The 22,733-nt window shown below is 53.0% G+C and overlaps 1 protein-coding gene across 1 annotated transcript in view; it reads left to right on the top strand.

Moving 5' to 3' along the window:
• VPS35L (VPS35 endosomal protein sorting factor like) overlaps positions 1–22,733 on the top strand; it is a 98,929-nt gene that overhangs the window by 70,793 nt on the left and 5,403 nt on the right. The window contains exons 24-29 of the mRNA XM_066275960.1: positions 2,862–2,960; positions 4,811–4,888; positions 5,599–5,713; positions 8,342–8,481; positions 17,023–17,188; positions 22,338–22,456. Of these exons, the coding sequence (XP_066132057.1) occupies positions 2,862–2,960; positions 4,811–4,888; positions 5,599–5,713; positions 8,342–8,481; positions 17,023–17,188; positions 22,338–22,456 (717 nt within the window). The remainder of the gene's footprint in view (positions 1–2,861; positions 2,961–4,810; positions 4,889–5,598; positions 5,714–8,341; positions 8,482–17,022; positions 17,189–22,337; positions 22,457–22,733) is intronic.

The following is a 22,733-nucleotide window of genomic DNA, read 5'->3' as shown; positions in this document are numbered from 1 at the left end:
AAGACAGACTGGCTTAAGGAAAACAATCAAAAAAGGGGGGAGGGGCGACTTACTGGCTCACGTGACACGGCGTCCAGGGATGGAGGCTTCACAGGGGCAGCTGGGCTCCGGTCTCCGCAGTGTTGTCAGGGCTGCCGCCCGGCCCTCCCGAGCTGGTCACTGCCTGGTTCACTGCCGCCCGGCCCTCCTGGGCTGGTCACTGCCTGGTTCACTGCCGCCCGGCCCTCCTGAGCTGGTCACTGCCTGGTTCACTGCCCCCTGGCCCTCCCGGGCTGGTCACTGCCTGGTTCACTGCCCCCTGGCCCTCCCGGGCTGGTCACTGCCTGGTTCACTGCCCCCTGGCCCTCCCGGGCTGGTCACTGCCTGGTTCACTGCCCCCTTGCCCTCCCGAGCTGGTCACTGCCTGGTTCACTGCCCCCTGGCCCTCCCGGGCTGGTCACTGCCTGGTTCACTGCCCCCTGGCCCTCCTGGGCTGGTCACTGCCTGGTTCACTGCCCCCTGGCCCTCCCGAGCTGGTCACTGCCTGGTTCACTGCCCCCTGGCCCTCCCGGGCTGGTCACTGCCTGGTTCACTGCCCCCTGGCCCTCCCGGGCTGGTCACTGCCTGGTTCACTGCCCCCTGGCCCTCCCGGGCTGGTCACTGCCTGGTTCACTGCCCCCTGGCCCTCCCGGGCTGGTCACTGCCTGGTTCACTGCCCCCTGGCCCTCCCGGGCTGGTTCACTGCCTGGTTCACTGCCCCCTGGCCCTCCCGGGCTGGTTCACTGCCTGGTTCACTGCCCCCTGGCCCTCCCGGGCTGGTCACTGCCTGGTTCACTGCCCCCTGGCCCTCCTGGGCTGGTTCACTGCCGCAGGAACTGCAGGGTCCCGTGCTGCCAGCTCTGCAGCCCAGCAGGAGGGGCCCACAGAAGCCCCAGGATTGAGTCCCTTGGGGTTAACTTGGGTCACTGGCCCCTCCCTAAACAAACAGCTGCTCTGAGGGAGAGCAGACACACCGACTGCCAGGCCAGGAGGATGTGCAGCCCCGGGGAGAGGGGGCAGGTGACCCTGAGACACCTCCTGTGCTGACCAAACAATGCTGAAAATGAGGCTGGTGCAAAGTGCCAAGTGTCCACTCTGTGCGTCTGAGTGACCCATCGCTGCACAACTCACCCCAAGTCTCAGTGGCTTTAAATCACAGTACTTTTTTGCTCCGCGTGTCCGGATTAGGGCTATATCCAGGACCTTGGTGCTGGCTGCGGTGTCTCATTTCTCATCCTCTTTCCTTTCACCGTTCTCTCATCACTCAGCTGTTCTATGTAGACAAAACAGAAGCCACGGGCCTTTTGAGGCTCCGGTGCAGAAGCTGTAGTGAGTCAGAGGGCGGCCCCTTGTAAGGGAGGGACGGCCGACCCCATGTCCGTCCGTCCATCTGTCCGTCTGTCTGGGAAGAAACCACAGGGACTCTGAAACGACAAGCAGAGTGGGAAGGACCATTGCCTCTCTCTGGGAACAGCCCACCACAGCGCTGGCCAGGACAGCCTTTGCCACCTACTCTCTGTGCAAAGCTGAACACCACCTGCTGCCAGCACCCTGTTTTAACAGGCGTGTCCAGACAGAAGCTGACCGAGATGAAATGACTAGATCACTTTGAAGATAAAGCTAGGAAATGTGACACATTCAACAGCAGGGGTCTGTGGGTAAAATACCAATTTTGATGGAAATTCAGGCCACGTCAGGAAATGTGCCTGTGGCTTTGACCAGGTGCCTCCCCGGGACCCTGGACTTAGGTGCCAATCACGTAGGATCTACCCTTTCATGGCTTCGTTACAGCAGAAAAAATGAGAAGGAACGAAGATGTGAAGCCTGATACTGTAACGGAGTAGCCACGTTAAACCTTCTCTAGGCAAAAACGATGCTGTGGTAGTAAGTTTGTCACACTAATCAGCTATTCACAAATACGAAGAAATAGGAGAGGAGGGGAGCTTTAATGGTGGAGGAACTTCCATCTGTGGCTCTGGCAGCGACCAGTGAGCTGCTGAGATTGGAAACCCCATCAGGAAGCAGAAAGGTGTGGTCCTTGTGGAAACCCCTCTGACAGATTTGATTTGTAACCAAGTTCATGTTCTGTGAAGAGTCCACAGCTGACAAAATTCCATTATTTCCTTCCCAGTGGTCTTATTTTAGCCTGGGAAATTCTATTTGTATTTTGAGATTCTGTTTTATACCTTGTGGCCTTTTCATGTTCTACTCCAGTCCCATGTAACGATGAAGTGGCAACAGTAATATTTCAGCGATACACTGGTTGACGTATTGTAAAGTCCAGTTAGAGAACATTCCGGTTAGCGGGTGTGTTTGCTTCATATCCTTTTCAGCTGTTCATATCTGGGGCGTCTTGGGTGACAGCACAGCATGTCATCACAGCACTTTCCCTGCCCCCACAGAGCTCAGGTGGCTCAGTGGGTAGAGCGTCATCCTGATGTACCGAGGTCGTGGGTTCAATTCCCAGTCATGGCTCATATGAGAAGCAATCAGTGAATGCACAACTAAATGGAACAACTAAGTGGAATAAGGAGTTCACACTTCTCTCCCTCTCTCTCTCTCCCCCTCCCTCCCCTTCCCTCTCCCCCCTCCCCCCTCTCCCTCTCTCTCTCTTTTCCTCTCTCTCTCTCTTCCTCTCTCTCTCTCTCCCTCTCTCTCTCCCTCTCTCTCGCTCCTCCTCTCTCTCTCCCTCTCTCCCCCTCTCTCTCTCCCCCTCTCCTCCTCCCCCTCCCTGCCTTCTCCACGTCAACTCATTGGTAAAATAAAAAAGTAAAAACCCTTTTCAATTGTGTGCTCGCAGTTGCCTAGAAGTAACATCGTCACATCTCTTTCCTTGACCCCAGGTTTCCTTTGGTCGTGATTTTGAACAACAGCTGAGTTTTTACGTTGAGGCCAGGTCGATGTTCTGCAACCTGGAACCTGTTCTTGTGCAGTTGATTCACGTAAGGCTTTTCATTCATTTGTTTGTTCTCAGAGAATACTTACTGCCAGGCACCAATTTCAACCTGGGATTCTTCTCACTTCATGTTGCTCCTGTTCTGGGTATGAAAAGTTTTCTCAAAGGTCAGTAAAATCTGCACCTTTGCTGAAGTCTTTCAATGGTTTTAATTGACTTCTTTTTCTCTGAGATTTGCTTCTCATTCCTGCATGCCAACAGCAGAGTTAGGTGAGGAGCACTGATAATTTAGTTGCAGAAGTCCTAACCTGGAGTGCCTTGTTGCCCAACCAGAGTCCCAGCTTCCTCAGATCAGGGCTCTCTTCAGGAACTTTTCATGGTGACCCCAGGTCAAAAGAAATACCATCTCTGTTTATTAAGAGGCTAGGCTCAAACAACTTAAGTATTCATGCCCCAACAACTTGATAGCCCTTTAAAACAATATACATAAATTGAAAGAAAAATAGTAGATACTTATTTCATTCTTAACTGACCATAATTTCTTTCTAGTGAAGTGTGTTGGGTACTCATTGGGCACTGCACAACTTCTCACACCTTAATTTGTTTTTCCCATTGATTTTTGCACAGCACTTGCTTTTTATCACAGCGGTTGCCAAAAACCCAGTTCACCAAAGATATGACCTCAGGGCAAGCAGCGAGGGCAGTCCAGTGACCTCGGGTCAAGCAGTGAGGACAGTCCAGTGACCTCGGGTCAAGCAGTGAGGGCAGCCCAGTGACCTCGGGTCAAGCAGCGAGGACAGTCCAGTGACCTCGGGTCAAGCAGTGAGTGTAGTCTAGTGACCTCAGGTCAAGCAGTGAGGACAGTCCAGTGACCTCGGGTCAAGCAGTGAGGGCAGTCCAGTGACCTCGGGTCAAGCAGTGAGGGCAGCCCAGTGACCTTGGGTCAAGCAGCGAGGACAGTCCAGTGACCTCGGGTCAAGCAGTGAGGGCAGCCCAGTGACCTCGGGTCAAGCAGTGAGGGCAGCCCAGTGACCTCGGGTCAAGCAGTGAGTGTAGTCCAGTGCTGAATCTGAGGCTGCCCCCCTCCCCAGGGCTTTGCTCAGTCCTCAGCAGTTGAGCATTACTGTGTTTTTCCTTAAAAAATTTTTTTTCCTGTGAGTTTTCCTTATACCCTGAGGTTTCACAGAACACAGTTTGGGAATCATAGATCTAAACTTTTCATATCTGTGGAAAGATTGCCTAGGGCTCTTTAATTGCCTGGTGTAAATTCAAGGAGAATAGCTTTTTTATGTATATTTGTTTGCTGATTACCAGGTTAGGAACGTTACTAAACTTAAGACCTGAATGTAGACTTCGTCTCTGAGACGAGGGAGGTGGAGGCATCAGTACCAGCCCCGTAGGTCGAGCGGATTAAATGAGGTAGACGTGCAGCTCCTCGCACAGCCCCCCGCACAGCCCCCGGTGTGTTGTGTATTACTACCTTTCTCACAGTTTTTGTTAGTATGGCAAAGCTGGATTCAGTGGTTTACTCTCAGATTTGGGGAATTTTCTTAAGGTCTTTAAGATCTTAAGCTTAGATTGTGGACTTTCTAGAAATAGAGTAAGTGAATCCTAGCTGTCCGGTAAACCAGAATATGGTCGTTTACAATGCCGGTGGATAGGCACAGCCTTCCTCGGTGAGCACCGTTCCTTCTGCCCTCGTGGGTTTGTTTGCTCGAGCCCGGACTGACTCAGGCCTGACGACCGCCAGTGTTTCAGGGTTCAGTGCTGACCGGTGTTCCTCCCACTCAGCTGGTTGTCACTGGGTTGTGTGCAGCTAGTGTTCTGGTGTCTGTGGAAGACATGAGTCAGCCATCATTTCACGGCCCTTTCTGTTTTGCTTATTAACAAATACAGTGTGTGAACCGATTGGCCATGGAAACAAGAAAAGTGATGAAGGGGAATCACTCCAGGAAAACAGCTGCCTTCGTGCGGGTACGTTCCAGAGAAGACGCATAGACTGTGGTCATGGATGGTCCAGAGAAATGTTTCCTTGCATGTCTGAGGACTGACCAGTTTTCTTAGTGTTTCTGAAAGGAATGATCAGAGGAACCTGAATTTTGATACACATTCTGGTGAGGTGATTGAGGGATGGATTTCAGTTATCTGTAGTTGTACCGGTATCGGGAAGGTCTAATACCTTTTTTCCCCCTATTGATTTTATTTCCCAACTTTGAAATAAAATTTTAGCTTCTTGAGTGTGTTGCTCAAAATGGTACCAAAGCAACACAGTCCACATTCTCTACAGTAAAGTCCCGAGCAGCCAGCAGCGGGGAGACCCGCCTCTCAGCTCCCCCAGTCTCCTCAGACGGCAGCCGCTCCTGGTCGCCTCCACTTACAGAGTGCTGGCTTAACAGCTGCCTTTCAGTGTATCAATAGTAGATGGTACCTGTTCACTCCCTTTATCAATAGTAGATGATACCTGTTCACTCCCTTCCGTGACGGGTAAGGATTTGTTTCTCGTGCACCGTCACTCTCCTCGCCTCTCTCCTCCCAGAGGCAGATACAGACGCAGGAGGAGGGAAGTAGGGCTCAGGATGGGGACGTTGTTTTGAGTGTTTTTGCTTGAAAAGACAGAGGAAAGCAGGAGAGCTGATCTGCCGTGAGGACACGGCCAGGTGACCTGGGTCTCTCCCCTCTCTCAGGCCTGCGTTGCCTACTGCTTCATCACCATCCCCTCCCTGGGGGGCATCTTCACACGCCTCAACCTCTACCTGCACTCCGGGCAGGTGGCCCTGGCCAATCAGTGTCTCTCCCAAGGTAAGCCCGTCGGCCCACCCCGCACCCCTGGCTGCTTTGGAGAGCTGACTCCACAGGTGGTATGTGGCAGGGTGTGTAGAGAAAGAAAGATTTCTTAAGTGGGAAAGAAAGTTATCAATAAATGACAAGTTTTAAACTTGTTTCTTTAGTAAGAAGCACATCGGACACAGAGTAGGACAGATTACGAAGTGAGGACCAGCTTACATTTATCTCAGCCAGGCCAGTCCCGGCAGCTCAGACATCAGGGCTAAGTGTACCTCGAATTACAGACCTCAGGACTGCTGTATCACAGCAGGTTGGCGTTTGTTTATTTGAAACCCCAGAAAGACACGGGTAGAATCTAGTAAGGACAAAACGATACCGTCTACACAGCTTGCTGCCAGGAATGAAAATTCTGCTCAAGACGCCTTTCAGTGCCAGCTATGGGTGGCTTGTTGGGAGGTGACCCTGCTAGTGTTAGAGTGGGAGGGAAGGGAGCAGACAGGGAGAGGGTAGGAGATGGGAGGTGGGAGGGGAGGGAGCAGACAGGGCACGCTGGGGGGCAAGTTACTGGGAGCAGCCGGGTCCTTTCCCAGGGGACTTCTGGGAGGGAGTGTTTAGTGACTTCAGTGTCCCCACCTGAGGAGCAGGGAAGATGGTTACGTTCCCTGTGCTCCCGTCTGTCATTGGCCAAGAGCTGCTTCCGGGGCATAAGCCTCCTGGCACTCAGACCTGCTTCTCACTTGAGCCAAAGAATGTCCTCTGGCAGAGGGTGACCGCATTGGCAGCAGGTGTTCTTGTCACCTGGGGCAGTGTAGGTCAGCAGCCGGTACCGGTCCACCGTAACTCAGCGACTAAAGGAAATCCTGGAGTCATTTATGGAGCATCTGTTACATGGCAGCCCTGTGCACATTTTGACCATTTGTGCCCCTGACAGCCACGGAGGCCGGCCTGGTGTGGGCGCCCCACGCCCGGGTGAGAAAGCCGAGGAGGACACGGCAAGGAGCCGGGACTCAGCCCTGGCCTGGTGTTCCCCTCCTAGCTCTCTGGTCTGGGAGCTGCCCCTCTGCGTGGCCTGGACGGGCAGGCGGGGGGTGGCTGAAGGTCTCTCTGGGCGGGCTGAGGATTATTCTGGGGTCCTGTTTAACTCTGGGGTTTATGACTGACGAGTAGTAAAGCCGTTAGCACTGACCTGGTGCAGGAGCACCATGCCGTCTACAAAGGCGGGTTATTGCTTCTGTATTTCTCTCTTGGGATTCATGTACTATGTAATATTCTGTAGTGACAGTGCCAAGGACAGGAAAGAACGAACTTACTCCCACAGGTCACGGTTTAATCCGAGTTTATTTTATTATGTATGGCAGGCATTTGGGTCAATTGTCCCTATCCTTTTGAAAATAACAGTTATTTTACATTTGAATGATTTTTATTACAAAAATAGTGTATACTCAATTGAAAAAATCTAATAAAGTAATGTAGAACTTCAAAACAAAGTCCCCCCCCCAAAGTCTCTAGTAATCTCCTCTCTTCCCCTCCAAAAACCCCTACTGTTCCCAGCTTAGATCTTTTTCTTGATTTTTTCCTTCTATGTATCCACTAAAACATCCATTCGGTTTCATACGCTCTCTGACTCTTCTGCGCTCCCCATCTATATTCTTACATGTACACACCGTGTCCTCCGCTGGAAGCGGCATTGAGGCCTCCGCGGTGTTTTCCTGTTCGTGTCTTCACTGATGAGTGAGTCTGGGACCGCCTCCCCAGCCGTCCCCTTCACTCACGGCCATCCCTGCAGATCCACCCCATTCTTTGTAACGGCTGTTTGCTGTTCTGTTTCTTTCTTTTGTGACTTATTAGAAGTGTTGTAAATTATTTTCCCATCCCACCTCCATTTTCCCACAAATTCATACTGAAAGTGATTTGGACTCTTTCCAGTGTTCTGCTCTTATAAAGAATGCGTAGCCTTCATCTTAAGTCAGAGCATTTTTGCAACTTTCTGACAGTAGTCCAGCTTAGTGTTCTGTTTTGTTTCATTTCGTCTCTGAGAAGATGGAACCCTGTTGTTCAGGTCATTGTGTGCAGTCTCCGTATACAAAATAGCAGTGGGGCTTGTCAGGTGGGCGAGCTGGGGGAGACTGGCCCCGGAGTTATTTACAGCGGCTGGAAAAGACCCATGAGCACAGGGGGAGAGCTTTTAAAATGAATTCTTTTGAGAAGAATGCATGCAAGGGGAGGTGCCCAGAGACCTTGAATCCTGAAGTGTGGAGAGGCTGAGTGAGGAATAGCGTCGGGAGCTGTGCGTGTGCGGGGTGTCCTCCCCAGGGGGTCAGGGGTTCGAGGAATAGCGTCGGGAGCTGTGCGTGTGCGGGGTGTCCTCCCCAGAGGGTCAGGGGTTCGGGGAATAGTGTCGATAGCTGTGCGTGTGCGGGGCGTCCTCCCCAGGGGGTCAGGGGTTCGAGGAATCACATCGGGAGCTGTGTATGTGCGGGGTGTCCTCCCCAGGGGGTCAAGGGTTCGAGTCTTCATGGCTGGAGCCTCACTTCTCCTTTCGCCACAGGGCCCTCAGCGTGGCCTGACTTCCGTGAGGCTCTGAGGACTAGTCTCCAGGCCGTGTCAGGGTTTTCATGCCTGGATTTTCCTTTTGTCTTACAGCCGATGCCTTTTTCAAAGCCGCCATAAGCCTCATTCCCGAAGTCCCAAAGATGATCAACATCGATGGAAAGATGCGACCGTCAGAATCATTCCTTCTGGAGTTCCTGTGCAACTTCTTTTCTACTTTATTAATAGTTCCGGTACGTCTCCCCAGAGGGGCTGGAGGTGATGTTTCCTTTGACCTTCTTTATAGCATTCTTAGCCTTAAAAATGCAGGCATGTTCTGTCTGTGTGGTTTTTAGTGAGATACTTGAATTTCTCAATGCATTTTTCATTCATTCTGGGTCCTGAATGGCTCTATATAGTCAAGGGGGTGTCACTTAGTGAAGTAGGGGCCTCAGGCATCGGAACAAGATGCTCAGGATGGGTTGCCAGGTCCCCCTCTTGCCCACGCTGCCACCGTCTTGGGTAATTATGTTACCAGACTGCAGTGTCTTCACCTGTGAGATAGAAATAACAGTAGTTTCTACATCTGAGAGTTGCTGAGGATGAAATGAGTAAACACACGTACATGGAGACAAGAGTGACTGGTGCATAGTAACACGGTACAGAAGGAGGGAGATGTGTTTTTCCTGGCAGGTACTAGACAGCAGACCACACCCATGCAGGTCCAGGGACATTGTTGGAAGGGTGCTGGGGTTCCGTGTGGATTATGAGAGATGAGCGGTCAGGCTTGGGCTGGGAGGAAGCAGGGCCACCCCCAGGGCAAGCACAAGGTCCCTCACCCTACCAGGGCTCTTAAGTGAGGGTCCAGCTACTGCCTGGGGGGTCTGGCAGGGTGGCCATAAATTTAGATGGTAAAAAAAATGGCATCTATAGCTCCATTATGAATTATAGGCACCTGTCCAGTGTTCATTGTAGTCGCTGGGATTCTCAGCAACAGAAACACCAGTATATTCCTGTCACACTCCAGATATGAAAGACATTTCAGAAGATTGTTTATGTGCTTCCTTCCCTAAAAAGCACAGGAGTTATTAGTCCTGTATTAGTTCTGTTTTTTAAATGTACTCACCAAGTTGTCATAGATTACAGTATAACAGATACACTGGAAAAGAGTTTTGATAACTGTACTTTAGTGTAACTTGTTTTCTTTGTAGTCCTATGTATTTTATTATCTGCATAGTATTCTGGGGAGCCCGTCAACCTCATGGGCCGAGACAGGGCCAGGCATAGAGTGGGTTGGCTCTTGGCGGAGCCAAATGTACGGAGCACTCAGGGATACTTGTTAAAACATAGAGTCGGGGCCTCTCCCAGTGTCTCCGAACCAGCAGTTCTGACAGCTCCCTCATCACTGGATGTGTCGGTGGTCCTAGGATCACACTTTGAGAAACACCCCTTTGGACTTGGGCCATGAAAGTAACTCCGCTCCCATGTACCTTTCGGGGTGATGGAAATGTTCTAAAAAATGACTGTTTTGGGGAGTCAGTTATATGCACAACTCTGTGAATGTACTAACAACCACTGACTTGTGCATTTTCAGTGGATTGTTGGATACATGAAACACATGTCAGTGAAGCTGAGACGAAGGTGACTCAGCGCACACAACGCCCCCCCCCCCTTCAGATCCCAGGGTTTCTGGAGGGACGCCCCCCTCCTTCAGATCCCAGGGTTTCTGGAGGGACGACGGGAAGCTGGGCTCCACTCTGCGTGTTTCAGCTCTCCTCTGATACTTTATAACCAGTTCCTCTCTTTTTGGATAGTCTCGTTGTTTAACAAGTGAGGGGACAAAAGAAATCAGGATTTCTAAGGAGGAAGTTGATGAATGTCATTGCTCATTGATTGACATTTTTGTGAGGTGTTTCCTTCTGCGTATAAAGTTTTCTTTGTGTTAAAAATCCTGACCCCTGGCGAGAGCCTTGTGCTAGAGTCAGAGACTTGCATTTGGTCCTGACCCAGTGACTTCAAGGCCTTATGGCTCCTCAGAGCCTCAGTTGTCACCTTTCTAAAGTGTCATCAAATGCCCACCTGGCAGGCTGCTCTGTGGGTTGACCAGTGATAGATACGAAAGCATTTTGTGAACCCGTTCTGTCCAGGTCACAGACTGGTGACCAGTGGGGTAAAATCCAGCCTGTGGCCACATAACCATGGAAAATATTTGGACAAATTACCCATATTTAAAAATTGGTGGGTCCCAGAAATACCCAGATTATTGGTTCCTCCTGCCATGGGGTGCCTGCATTCCTTGACCTGGCCATTTGGCCACAGCTGGTGAGCAGCTGGCCCAGCTGGGGGAGTTGGGGGCCTGCACACTTTCTCCAGTTCCCTGGGCACCTCCGGACTCAGGACACCCATTTCTGTTGCCTTCCTGGCAATCATGGAAACGCCCCCCGGTCTCAGCAGATTTTCTGGCTCCTACTGTCAGTGTATCCTTTTGCTGGGGTTTACTAGAGATTGTGAGAAGAACAGCTACATTTCGTGACTTCTTACTACAGCTGACTCTTGAACAACATGGGGTTTGAACTTCCAGGGTGCACTAATCCATGGATCGTCCTCAGTAAACACAGAGTTGGCCCTCTGTATGTCTAGGTTTTACATCCACCGAGTCGGCCGCCTGTGGATCAACAACTGTTTTGATCTGCTGTTGGGAAGTTGTGGGTGCAGAGGGCCAACTGCATGCTTTGTTATAAGGGACTTGAGCATCCACGGATGTTTGCATCCTCGGGGACCCTGGAAACCAGTAGTACCCTGGGGATACTGAGGGGCTGCTTTAGGGGAGTCAGTTATATGCAGATTTTCAGCTGTGCTTCACTGAAGCCCTTTGTCAATATCCAGTTCTAGGAACCCTCCCCAGGCCCTGCAAGGAGGGAGTCATTGAACCTTTCCCACTCACGGGAAAGGAGTGGGCGTGCAGCTTGCCGAGGTCACCGCTGACAGGCACAGAGCTGGGATTCGAACTCAGGTCATTGCTGCTCCAGAGCCTGTCCTGCAGAACCTGAGAAGCGTCGGCAGTGTGCTTGACTTACTCAGGCCTTAGCACCCCAAGTCTCTCCTCTGTGACGCAGCGCTCCTGACTGCCGACAGGCTTTGTGGGTGCTGGAGAGGCGCAGCCTGCCGCAGGCCGAGTGCCGAGTGGGCTCCGAGGCCCAGCGGGGCCCGTGTGCAGGGTCGTACTGCGGATCTCAGCAAGAACAAACTCCCCATTCCTCCTCCCTGCCCGCCCGTGGCCACCTGTCACACTCTTTACTTAGTGAAGTTACTGTTTCACATGCTTTGTGTAAGTGGGATCCTGTGGTTTCTGTCTTTCTGTGTTTGGCTTATTCCACTCAGCCTGATGTCAGGGTTCCTTCGTGCCGTCTGCCGCATGTGACAGCAGTCTCCCTGTGAGGGTGCGTAGGGTTCCAGTATATTACGCATTTTCTTCTTTTCTTGTGTGATGGAGACAGAGAGAGGGACAGGTAGGAACAGGGAGACAGGAAGGGAGAGAGATGAGAAGCATCAATTTTTTGTTGCGGCACCTTAGTTGTTCATTGATTGCTTTCTCATATGTGCCTTGACTGCGGGCCTTCAGCAGACCGAGTAACCCCTTGCTCGAGCCAGCGACCTTGGGTCCAATCTGATGAGCCTTGCTCAAACCAGATGAGCCCACACTCAAGCTGATGAGCTTGGGGTTTCAAACCTGGGTCCTCTGCGTCCCAGTCTGACGCTCTATCCACTGCACCACCACCTGGTCAGGCTACATATTTTCTTTATCCATTTGTCTATTAATGGACATTTAGGTTTCCACATCTTGGTGATTATGAATAGTACAGTAATGAACATGGAGAGGTAATACCTTTTTGCGATCTGATTTCAATTATTTTGAAGCCTTAGAGGTGAGATTGCTCGGTTGTGAGGCACTTCTATTTCAGTTTAGTGAGGAAGCTCCGTCACTGTTTTCCGTAGTGGCTGCACCATTTTCCATTCCCCCTACATTGTTGTACAAAGCTTTAGAAGGAGGGGTTTAAAAAGCTTTTACTCATTGTATTGGTTGAGAAAAAAATTGAAGCCATTTGAGCCGAAATGGAACGAGTCCCTGGCTGCTCTGTTTGTATTTGCAAATGCAGGTGCACACCCTCCCAGACAGCCCTCTCCGCAGCCGGCAGGGTCGCTTCCGGAGCTTTCTGAAGCGTTCTGCCTTGGTGTTAGTGGCGGGCGGTTAGCCTCTCTGGTGGACTCTAGAACAACCTTCTCTGTGTGATTGAACGAATGCATTTCTTTTAACAACATTGGGTAGGACAAGGAAAGTAATGATTGGACAAGTTCAGTGTTATTGCTTCAGGGGCCTAATTTTGATTCAGTTGAAATTTGTAGGAAATGGAGATGTTCTTAATCATCCACTTCCTGGCACTGACCACCTGGGGGACAGCAGGGAAGTGTCCCTTCTTCTCCTCCTCCTTGTGAGAAGGTCCAACCTCAAGCATAAAATGACGTCCAGGTCCTGTGCTTCCCTCATTCCATCTGTCCCAGACACTTGTTGATCTGGGAGCTGAGGAGTGAGTAAGAGAAACGTGTCCTTTTACTCAAAATAAATTCATAATGGCTGCAATTGTGAAAAGTGCTATGAAGAGCTATTGGACCTGTCACCGCCTCCGGTCTGAACGGCAGTGGGTCAGGGCTGTTCCCTGAGAACGTGCCAGTGAGCTGAGACCCACAGGAAGGCTGACAGTGAACTGAGCCCGAGGGAAGGGGAGGCATTCTGGGAGGAGGGACGAGCACGGCTCAGGGCCCTGAGGAGGGGAGGGGTGCTGTGTCCCCGAGGGACAGGAGAGAGCTGTGACGATGGGTGCCAGGGGGACCCCAGGGCTCGAACTGGGAGACGGAGGGGCAGTTCCACAGGTCAGGTCGCTCCATGGACAGGAAGCTGATCCCAGGCCCTCGGACACGCCCCTGCTGCCGTGTCTCTGCTCCTTCCCTGACAGCCCCCCCTCACTGTTCTGGCTCCTTCTCTAAAGGACTTTATTATTTATTTAACCAACACTTACATACCTCGTATAACGGGCCAGCCAGCTCACAGATACTCACAGACCAGCCTGGCATCACCCTCGTTTCTCATAAGCAGACCCTGGCATGGAGAGGTGACCTGACTCCCCAGGGTCACCAGCCTGTTAGTGGTCAAGACAGAATTCTAAGCCAGGATGTCCGCTCAGCACTGGCTCCTCTGCCTCTCATCTGAGCTCTCCTGGGAAGTTTGTCAATTCCAGGGCGTCATTTCTTCTCAGAAAGGACATTTAATAGAAGTATTCCCACATCCTAGGGACTCGAGGGGCATTGCTCATAGTGGAAGCCAGGCCCCATCTGTGCAGCGTGGAGGGAGGTTTGAGTCCCTCCCAGGTGCCCCCGGGGAGCCTGTTTGTAGCACCGTCTGCTTGTCCAAGAGGCAGCCGTGCAGGGACCCTGGTTCTTTTTGTCTTCATTCCTTTTCATCCACCATGTTGAAGGCGTGTTGAATGGTGTCCCTCAATAATTACGGCAGTTTGTGTTGAAACTAATTGGTCATTCAGACTGTTGTCTCTTTCCGAGGTGGACCGTTAAGTAAAATTTATTTTTGAACAACCACACAGCAGAAAAAAATAGCCTTGCTGGAAACGGCTGTCAGCAAAGAAAGGCAGCCGTAAGCTGCATTGGCCGCCGTCAGCAGAGAGGGTAGACCACGGCCGGGCAGTTCTGATGCACAGAGTTCGGGCCTTCAGACTCTTGAAGTCATGTGTCCTCTTTCTCGCCAATTCTTTTTTTTTTTTTTCATTTTTCATTTTTCTGAAGCTGGAAACAGGGAGAGACAGTCAGACAGACTCCCGCATGCGCCCAACCGGGATCCACCCGGCACGCCCACCAGGGGCCACGCTCTGCCCACCAGGGGGCGATGCTCTGCCCATCCTGGGCGTCGCCATGTTGCGACCAGAGCCACTCTAGCGCCTGGGGCAGAGGCCACAGAGCCATCCCCAGCGCCCGGGCCATCTTTGCTCCAATGGAGCCTTGGCTGCGGGAGGGGAAGAGAGAGACAGAGAGGGAAAGCACGGCGGAGGGGTGGAGAAGCAAATGGGCGCTTCTCCTGTGTGCCCTGGCCGGAAATTGAACCCGGGTCTTCCGCACGCTAGGCCGACGCTCTACCGCTGAGCCAACCGGCCAGGGCTTTTCTCGCCAATTCTGCAACAGCAGTTCCTGTAGAGGTTAAGAGCTGAGCAAACTGTCTGACCCCTCCCCCCTCATTCTCGCCCATGGGAAGTGTCCCTGCTGAGTGTGCTCAAGCACTTGCACACCCACCTCGTAGCACTACTCACACCCCCGGCCTGTGTTCCAAATAACTGCCTCCCCAGTGAGCCAGCTCCATTCAGCCAGACACGCCCAGCTCCTCTGTAAACAGGCCGTGTTAGTAGAGTATTGCTTGTTAGGAATGTCCTCTCTGGAGACTGACTGCCGGCATTCAAACCCTGGTTTTCTATGTTCCATCAATGTGACGTTGGGCTCCTTAAACCTCTCTGTGGCCCGTTCCCACCTGTGAATTGGCGGGGGGTGGCGGGGACTGGTGTCATAATAGCACCTTCCTAGGACACAGAAAAGCTATGGTCGCTGTGATAGCTACCGTAAAAGTTAGCTATTACTTGTTCTTACAGCCACTTCAGTTCCTGGCATGTAGAAGGTACTCAAAAATGTAATCCATTCAGCATTGTTTACCGAGTGTCTGCTGTGTGCCCGACACTACCCCAGGAACCAGGCCTAGGGTACCGTTCACAGTGGTTCCCTGGGCAGTCCTGGAAGTGTATTATTGGCAAACGTGACAGATAACATGCTGTGTGCCCGACACTATCCCAGGAACCAGGCCCAGGGTACCGTTCACAGTGGTTCCCTGGGCAGTTCTGGAAGTGTACTATTGGCAAACGTCACAGATAATGTCTCTGTCCTCCTGGCCGTTAAATAGATAGAATGAAGAGAAAAACAGGTAAACCAGGAAATGTCATTGGGTAGTTCACTGAAGGAATAAAGAAGATGGCTTCAGATGGTAAGAACTTCTTTCTTAAAAAAGACAGGATGATTTGGGATAAAGACAGATGAAGGGGGATGCAGGGCTGTGGTGAGTAGGGAACCTCACTGAGGAGCTAACTTGTGAGTGAGATCTAGAGGCCAGCATGGAGTGAGTCTGGCAAGTATGGATTCCAGAGGAAGGAACTGTAGGGCCAGAGGCCAGAACATCCTTGGCACATGAGCTGCCCCATAGTGTCCTCCCGTCTGACCCCTCTGGGAGGCTGGCCTCCCGTCCCCTGCACTTCCTTCTGGCTTCCGGCTCACCCTGCCAGCAGGTGGTACTGGCCGTGGCCTGGAGGGCAGGAGGCACCGCGGCTAGAGTAGGCACAGTCTCAGAGCCACGGCGTGGCGATGGCTTGGTTCTTGCCCGAGGCCACAGCTCTGCAGGCTGCTTCCTCCGCTGCAGGTCCCCGGGAACACTGCTCCCAGTGTGCTTTCCGCCCTGGGTGGTGATGGCTTCCTGCTGCTCCAGGCTTGGGTGCCTCCCTAGTTCCCTTCATCCTGGTCACCCCTTTGTAAGTAACACTTTACTAAACAGTCCCCATTTAACCCTTTGAATGTGCCCTGTTCCCTTGCAGGACCCTGAATGGTCCAGCTGGTCCCCGGAGTCCTTGAGCAGTGGCTAGAGTAAATGAGGGCCAGGTGTCCCAGCTGGATCCACGAGGCCACGGCGGAGGAGCTGGACGTGGAGTGTCGGGAGGGGTCTGGAGCGTGGGACAGAACTGAATTGGGGCGGAGGGGCTGGACGTGGAGTGTTGGGAGGGGTCTGGAGCGTGGTACAGAACTGAATTGGGGCGGAGGGGCTGGATGTGGAGTGTTGGGAGGGGTCTGGAGCGTGGTACAGAACTGAATTGGGGCGGAGGGGCTGGATGTGGAGTGTTGGGAGGGGTCTGGAGCGTGGTCAGAACTGAATGGGGCGGAAGAGCTGGACGTGGAGTGTGGGGAGGGGTCTGGAGCGTGGTGACAACTGAATGGGGCGGAGGGGCTGGATGTGGAGTGTGGGGAGGGGTCTGGAGCATGGGACAGAACTGAATGGGGCGGAGGAGCTGGACGTGGAGTGTCAGGAGGGGTCTGGAGCGTGGTGACAACTGAACTGGGGCGGAGGAGCTGGACGTGCAGTGTCGGGAGGGTCTGGAGCGTGGGACAGAACTGAGTGGGGTGCAGACTCACATCCCTACACTCCTTTTCAGTTCTGTGTAGCCTCAGGTTTTTCTTCTCTCGAGAGTCCTCAATTTAGCGGTTAATGTTGAACGCCCTACCTAGAGAGGCTATTTTTTAGTCAGTGCCTCGTGGTGACGGTGGTCATCTGGGGGCTTACCCGAAGTCCGTGCTGCTGCTCACCCCCTCTGAGACGGGCCATCCATTTCTGTGGTTGGACGAACAGGACTCGCTGCTCCGTGTGCAGGAACAGGGTTGTAATTTTGGAAACAGGCCATAAAGCTGACAGGTGACTTCGCTTTCTCATTTCTGGGACCCAAAAAGGGGGCTCTCAGCAGCTCATCTCCCGACCGCAGAGTGCTGGTGTGTGGGATTCGTGATGTCATTTTTCTCTGTGCTGTTTAACCGTCGCTGGTACTTTGATTTCTCCGCAGCTGCTCAAGGGAAGGACTTGGGTTTCTGTCTTGATTTTTTTCCCTCCTGCTTCACATCTAGGAATATTTATCTTTTTTTGGCTCCACTAGGATCACCCTGAACACGGGGTCCTGTTTCTGGTTCGAGAGCTCCTCAACGTCATCCAGGACTACTCCTGGGAGGACCACAGTGACGACAGAGTCCGCGTCTACACCTGTGCGCTGCACCTGCTGTCCGCCATGAGCCAGGAGACCTACCTCTACCACGTTGACAAAGGTGGCAGCCCCCTCCCACCAGTCTGGGTGGTGCTTGAGCTTCGTGAAAGTCAAGTCAGAATGTTTCCCATTTTCTTTTATTTAATCCACCTTGTGTCTTACCTACAGTGAACTTCCATCCAGGGTCTCACTAAACTTGTCCGGTATAAGAATTACCTGAGGCAACTCTTAAAAATACAGACTCCTGAACCCCATCTGGCACATCTGAGTTAGAGTCCTCAGGAGGAGCCGTGAGAGTCTCTGTCTTTAACAGACACCCAGGTCCACGATCTGACAGGAGTTCAGAGACTCCCTCCTCTGGGAGGTGCCGTCGTGGTGGGTACGCGGGCGTGCTGGTGCCCAGGCCCGTTCCTGGCCAGGCTCAGGCGGGCCCTGCTCTGGGTGCTGAGGCTCAGGAACCCCGGCTCGGATCGGGAGGAAGGAGATGCCCTGGGCCCGCGTGCCTCCAGCCAGTCTGCTCCTGCTGCTGCGAGTTTGGCAATGGCGTCCCCGCATCCTGGGCGTGTGCAGGAGGGTCTCGATGCAGGAGGGTCGCGATGCCTCCTCTGCCCTCTGGGCCCAGCGTCCTTCTGCTTGTCACACCCTCAGTTCCAACTTCTGGTTTTCAAAACACAGGCCCTATTGTTAAAAGTGCTTTGGCCAATAATGTATACTTTAGGGTTTAATCAGCTGCGTGTGGAAGTTCCAGGGAACAAATTGGCTGTGCTGAGGGATATGACCTTCTGCCGTAACTGCCAGGGGCTTTGTCTAGCTGGGGTTTGGAGGCTGACAGTAGAGATGTAACTTAGGGAGGCTGTCAGGGCAGGTGACCGCAGCTCCTACAGCCTGAGCTCCTCTGTGTGCCCGCTACCACAGCAGGCTCTGGGGCCGCTTTCTCCTTCACCCTCTCAGCGTTGCGGTGAGGACGGGCATTGTGTCTCCACTTTCACGCCATCAGGTCGACAGCTGGTTTACCGGCCATGTGGTGTCAGGGCGGGTTAGTGGCGGAAGTGGAAGTCACACCCTTGATTACAAAGTAACAGTGTTTTAATTAAGTATGACATAACACACATGCCATAAACCATCAAACTTAGTGAATTCTCAAAGCGAGCACATCAGGTACCAGCCCCCAGGTCAGGAGACGGTATCGCCTTTTCTGCAGGTGCCTCAGTGCTCCTGCACCTCCCTTCCTCTCCTCAGGCACACTGTTCCCAGCTCCTGTCACCACGAAGCAGTTCGCTGGTTTGACATTTATGTAAATGAACTCATTGAGCAAGTGTCCTGTGGCTGCCTGGCCTCTCCCGTGGTGTATGCCAGTGAGACTGTTAAGTTGGAGCTGTGGCCCCCGGTTCCCACGCTGTGCCCTGTCCTGTGGCCTGACCGCCAGAACTCACTCCTTCTCAGCGGTGCCCATGTGTCCGCGTGTCCTGCTCCGGTCTAGGGTATTGTGGTTAGTGCTGCTGTGAACATCCCCGAGTGTGGGGTTCTCGTGGATATTTCTGATGGGTGTGTTCCTAGGGGCAGAATTGCTGGCTTATAGGATTTATGTTCAGCTTTGCTAGATACTGTGTCAGTTTTTCTAAATGGTTACACCAGTTGACACTCCCACAGGGCGTGAAAGGAGGGTCCCATTTGTTCCCGTGGTCGGTCTGTCATTTTGGGTAATTCTGATGGGTGTAATTTGCATTTCTCTGATGGCTAATGAGGCTGGACACATTTCCCAGCGTTTGTTGGCATTTTTGTTTCCTCTTTTGTGATGAGCAGGGTGAGGACCTAACAGTGACCTTTGAGGACGGACACAGACGTGGAGGTGGGTCTGTCAGCCGGAGGCCCCGCCAGGAGCTCGCACTCTGCTCTGCAGTTGGTCCTCTGTCTGAGCCCCACAGCCACACGGATTACAGGGTCCAGAGAGCGAGTTAGGGTCTGGCTAAGTTTGATAGGCAGGACTCGAGTCGTCTGACTTCTAGGGATGAAAATGAGAGGGTGGGTCTTCTCCTTTTGGCTCCACCGTGTTTACTCTGGATGCAGCTGTGACTGGACAGTTGTCTTCATGGGAGAGGACCCTGGGGTTGCAGAGGCTTTCCTGGAATTGGGAGTTCCATCTTCCCATCCTCCCTTTTAAAAAAATCTTTATTTTAGCCAGAGAGAAGGAGAGAGAGAGAGAGAGGATGTCAGTCCATTCCTGTATGTGCCCTGGCTGGGTATCGAACCAGCAACTCCTGTGCTTCGGGCCGATGCTCCAACCAACAGAGCCACCTGGCCAGGGCCCCATCCCTGTCTTATTTTAGGCATCTTTTAGACAGTGATGACACCAGTTAGGACTTCTGGAGAACTGGGGCCAAGTAGTTTTTGCATTTATGAAGGATGGTTTGGCTGCTTTTTTCCAGATTAAGAAGAAGGGGATGTTTTGAAATTGGCTGGAGCAAGAACTGCCTGCTTTCAGGCGGAGTGAGGGGTGTGGGGGGGCAGCAGCTCTGTGCACAGAGGGTTTGTCGCTGACCTCAGGCGAAGTGTCAGGCGGGAGCACGGTCCCGGCTGCCGCTGGGAAGCCAGCGGGGCCCTGCACCCCTCACACCACCTGGGCCCTTGAAGCCTTTGGGGCTGGGACCCCAGGGCCAGACAGAGGAGGTCGTGGGCAGTTTTTAGTCACCGTTTGTCGGGGTATCATTTCAGGACTCGGGCTCACTCTGCATTCTGGCCTGAACAGCTTCCACCCGATTCTCAGTCCCTCTTCCTCCCTCTTGTCACCACCAGGTGTTTGTGGAGACGCTTCCTTCCCTGCTCCTGACCCCGGTGTTCACTTTGTCTGGTGGACGTAGTGTGGACCTTGCTAATTCCACAGATTTCAGGGTCCTGTGACCCACCCTGCCCCCTCCTGACAGTCACATCCATCATCGCGATGTTTCACATTTCGTAACTGGACTGAGACCTGGGAGGGTGGGGACCAGGGTGCCCTGGTCCCTCACTGGGTCCCTAACACACCTGGGGACCCTCTGGTCAGAAACTGCAGCGGGGCTGACAGGCTGTGGGTGCTCCGAGACCTCTCTCTTCTCCAGTGCTGGGCTAATTTGAACGAGAGGTGATTTCGAAGTGGAGAAAGACTAGGAATTTATGTCTGGAACTAGTCTAGTCCTTAGCAGAGACACGATAAATTCCTTCAGTAGCTACAATTTTGTCGCTCTGCAAAATCAGGTATTGAATTTCTGAATCAAAGTCTTTTGCTTTTTACAAGAATAACTGCCGTCCTCCGCATAGTAGGTCGATAGTTGTGACAGATGCCAGAGGGGACAGACCCCTGGGCCCAGGGCCTTTTCCAGCCAATTTGGTGTTGGAGGAGTAAAATTACAAAGCAGATAGCCTTGGAAGTATTTACCAGAAGGGTCCCCACAGACAAACACTTCCTAGCTGGTCACCTGCAGACAGGTCAGACAGGTGCTGGAGCACAGAGACTTACTGTGCTCTGGACTCTCGGGCAGTAGGGACGCGCCCCGCTGACAGGGGTGTGTGTGTGGTTCTAGAGGAGAGCTGGGTCTCCAATGTACTGTTTCTCCTATTTTTCTCTAGCTTTGACATTTATTTTAAAAAAGTAAAAAGGTGGGCAGTGACTGGCCTGTGGTGGCACAGTGGGTGGATCATCACTAGAACGCGAGGTTGCTGGTTGAAACCCTGGGTTTGCCTGGTCAAGGCTCATACAACAAGCATTCAGTGAACTAAAGTGAAGCCACTAATAGTTGATACTTCTCGCTCCCCCACCCTCCTCTCTGTAAAATCAGTAAATAAAATCTTAACACAAAGGGTGGGCCAGGGGAGCACAGCAAAGGATGTTCCTGCAGACGAGCTGACCTGAGCCCATTTCCTCAGAATCGCCCCTAAACTGCAGAGTGGATTAGTGCCGTGTGCTTGTGGCCACCTGTGCACAGCCAGCCCCTCCCGAGATGGCCTCTGGTTCATCAGAGGTCACCACAGCGAGACCGTGGCCCAAAGTTTAGGCCTCGGACAGGTCTGAGCAGCAGAGCTACCCACCCCTTCCCTCTTCCTGCTGCAGGTGCTGCGAGGGTTTCTCTACGCGGCCTGGGGGCCCGCCCGCAAGGGGCTCCTGAGAGCTGTTCATTCCAGGTTGGAATGACGGTGCCGACCACGTCCAAGTCACAAGAAATGGGGCGTTCAGCTCACATAGGCCTGGCAGGGAAGCACGTGGTCTGCAGGGCAGGGTTGTGGCTGAACTTCATGGTAGCCCTGACAGCCCCCACCCCAGACAGAGAAGAAGGGAAACACCTGAGGCATCAGAACAGGGACCAGTTACAGACACTCTGGTCCCCGCACGAGGGCACCTGGTCAGCTGTCTCTTCCTGACCGGGCAGCAGGTCGGCGTGTGCTGATGTGGAAGCAGCTCAAGTGAACAGAGCCAAGTGAGAACCACATGGCGTGTGGTCTCCTTCCTCACCCAGAGCCCAGGCTCTGTGGATGGTCCCTGACAGGAAGGAGGGAGGGGGAGGGAAAGGGAGGCCCCACCCAGGCTGGCCTCGCCAGCGGTCGAAGTCCAGGTAGTGGTCGTCACAGGAGGTGCCTGAGCAGAGAGAGCGAAACTTTTTAGGCTAGAGACACTTTCAAAGGGATGCAAGTTCACTAGTGGCCACACGGAAGTTTAGGGTCAGTCTGCAGGAGTTTGAGGGTGTGTTTGGGCAGGCAGCTGGGTGTAATGGTAAACAGCTTTAGGCTTCAGGATGGGACTGCCCAGTTTTGGATACTAGTGGGACTACCTCTGAGCCTCAGTTTCCCTGTCAAAGGGAGATGTTCACAGCATCTCTCACATGCTGGTTTTGAGGACGTGCAGGAACATGCTCAAAGTGTTCAGCCCAGTACCTGGTACGTGAGGAGCACCCAGGATTGGCTGCTGCTCTGATGGTCACCATGATTTTTTCCTTGCTTTTTTTTTTTTAAATTTTAGAGGGAGGGTGAGACATTCCCTCCCATTCCTGGTCTCTGGCTCCAGTGGCTCAGAGGGCCAGGTATTTTCTCCATGGTTCCAAAGGCCCCAAGACCAGTGGGAAATTTTGGCCATTGCCACTTGTCCCACCGAGATGTCCTGCCGCCTGCTGACACTGAGACCTGGGGCTGCCCGTCCCCGGCCAGGACGCCCAGTGACGCCTCTGCTCTGCTTGTTCCCTCAGTCGACTCCAACGACAGCCTCTACGGGGGAGACTCCAAGTTTCTGGCTGAGAACAACAAGCTGTGTGAGACAGTGATGGCCCAGATCCTGGAGCATCTGAAGACCCTGGCCAAGGAGGAGGTGGGTGCCCCTGCCGTTCTGCACCCTCGCTGCTCGCTCTCTCCACACACCTGTGTCCAGGGCGGGGGGACACCGGTCACTCTGGAAAGGAGGCTTTCCTGCGAGTGACGTGTGTAGACCGTGTGCAGCCTGCTGAGCCTCAGCTCCCGCCTCTGCCTGCAAGGTGCCTCCCAGGTCCGTGGCTGTGGCGTGCACCCCTGCTCCCCAGAGACTGGGCGGTAGGAATTTGTTCTGTTACGGTGACGTCTCAGCTGTAACAGTGTCGCACGGCCATCAC

The sequence above is a fragment of the Saccopteryx bilineata genome, chromosome 4 (assembly GCF_036850765.1).
Source record: "Saccopteryx bilineata isolate mSacBil1 chromosome 4, mSacBil1_pri_phased_curated, whole genome shotgun sequence".
In the NCBI taxonomy this organism is placed as follows: Eukaryota; Metazoa; Chordata; class Mammalia; order Chiroptera; family Emballonuridae; genus Saccopteryx; species Saccopteryx bilineata.
The sequence above is the reverse complement of the archived record's forward strand: the minus strand, read 5'-3'. Positions and strand labels throughout refer to the sequence as shown.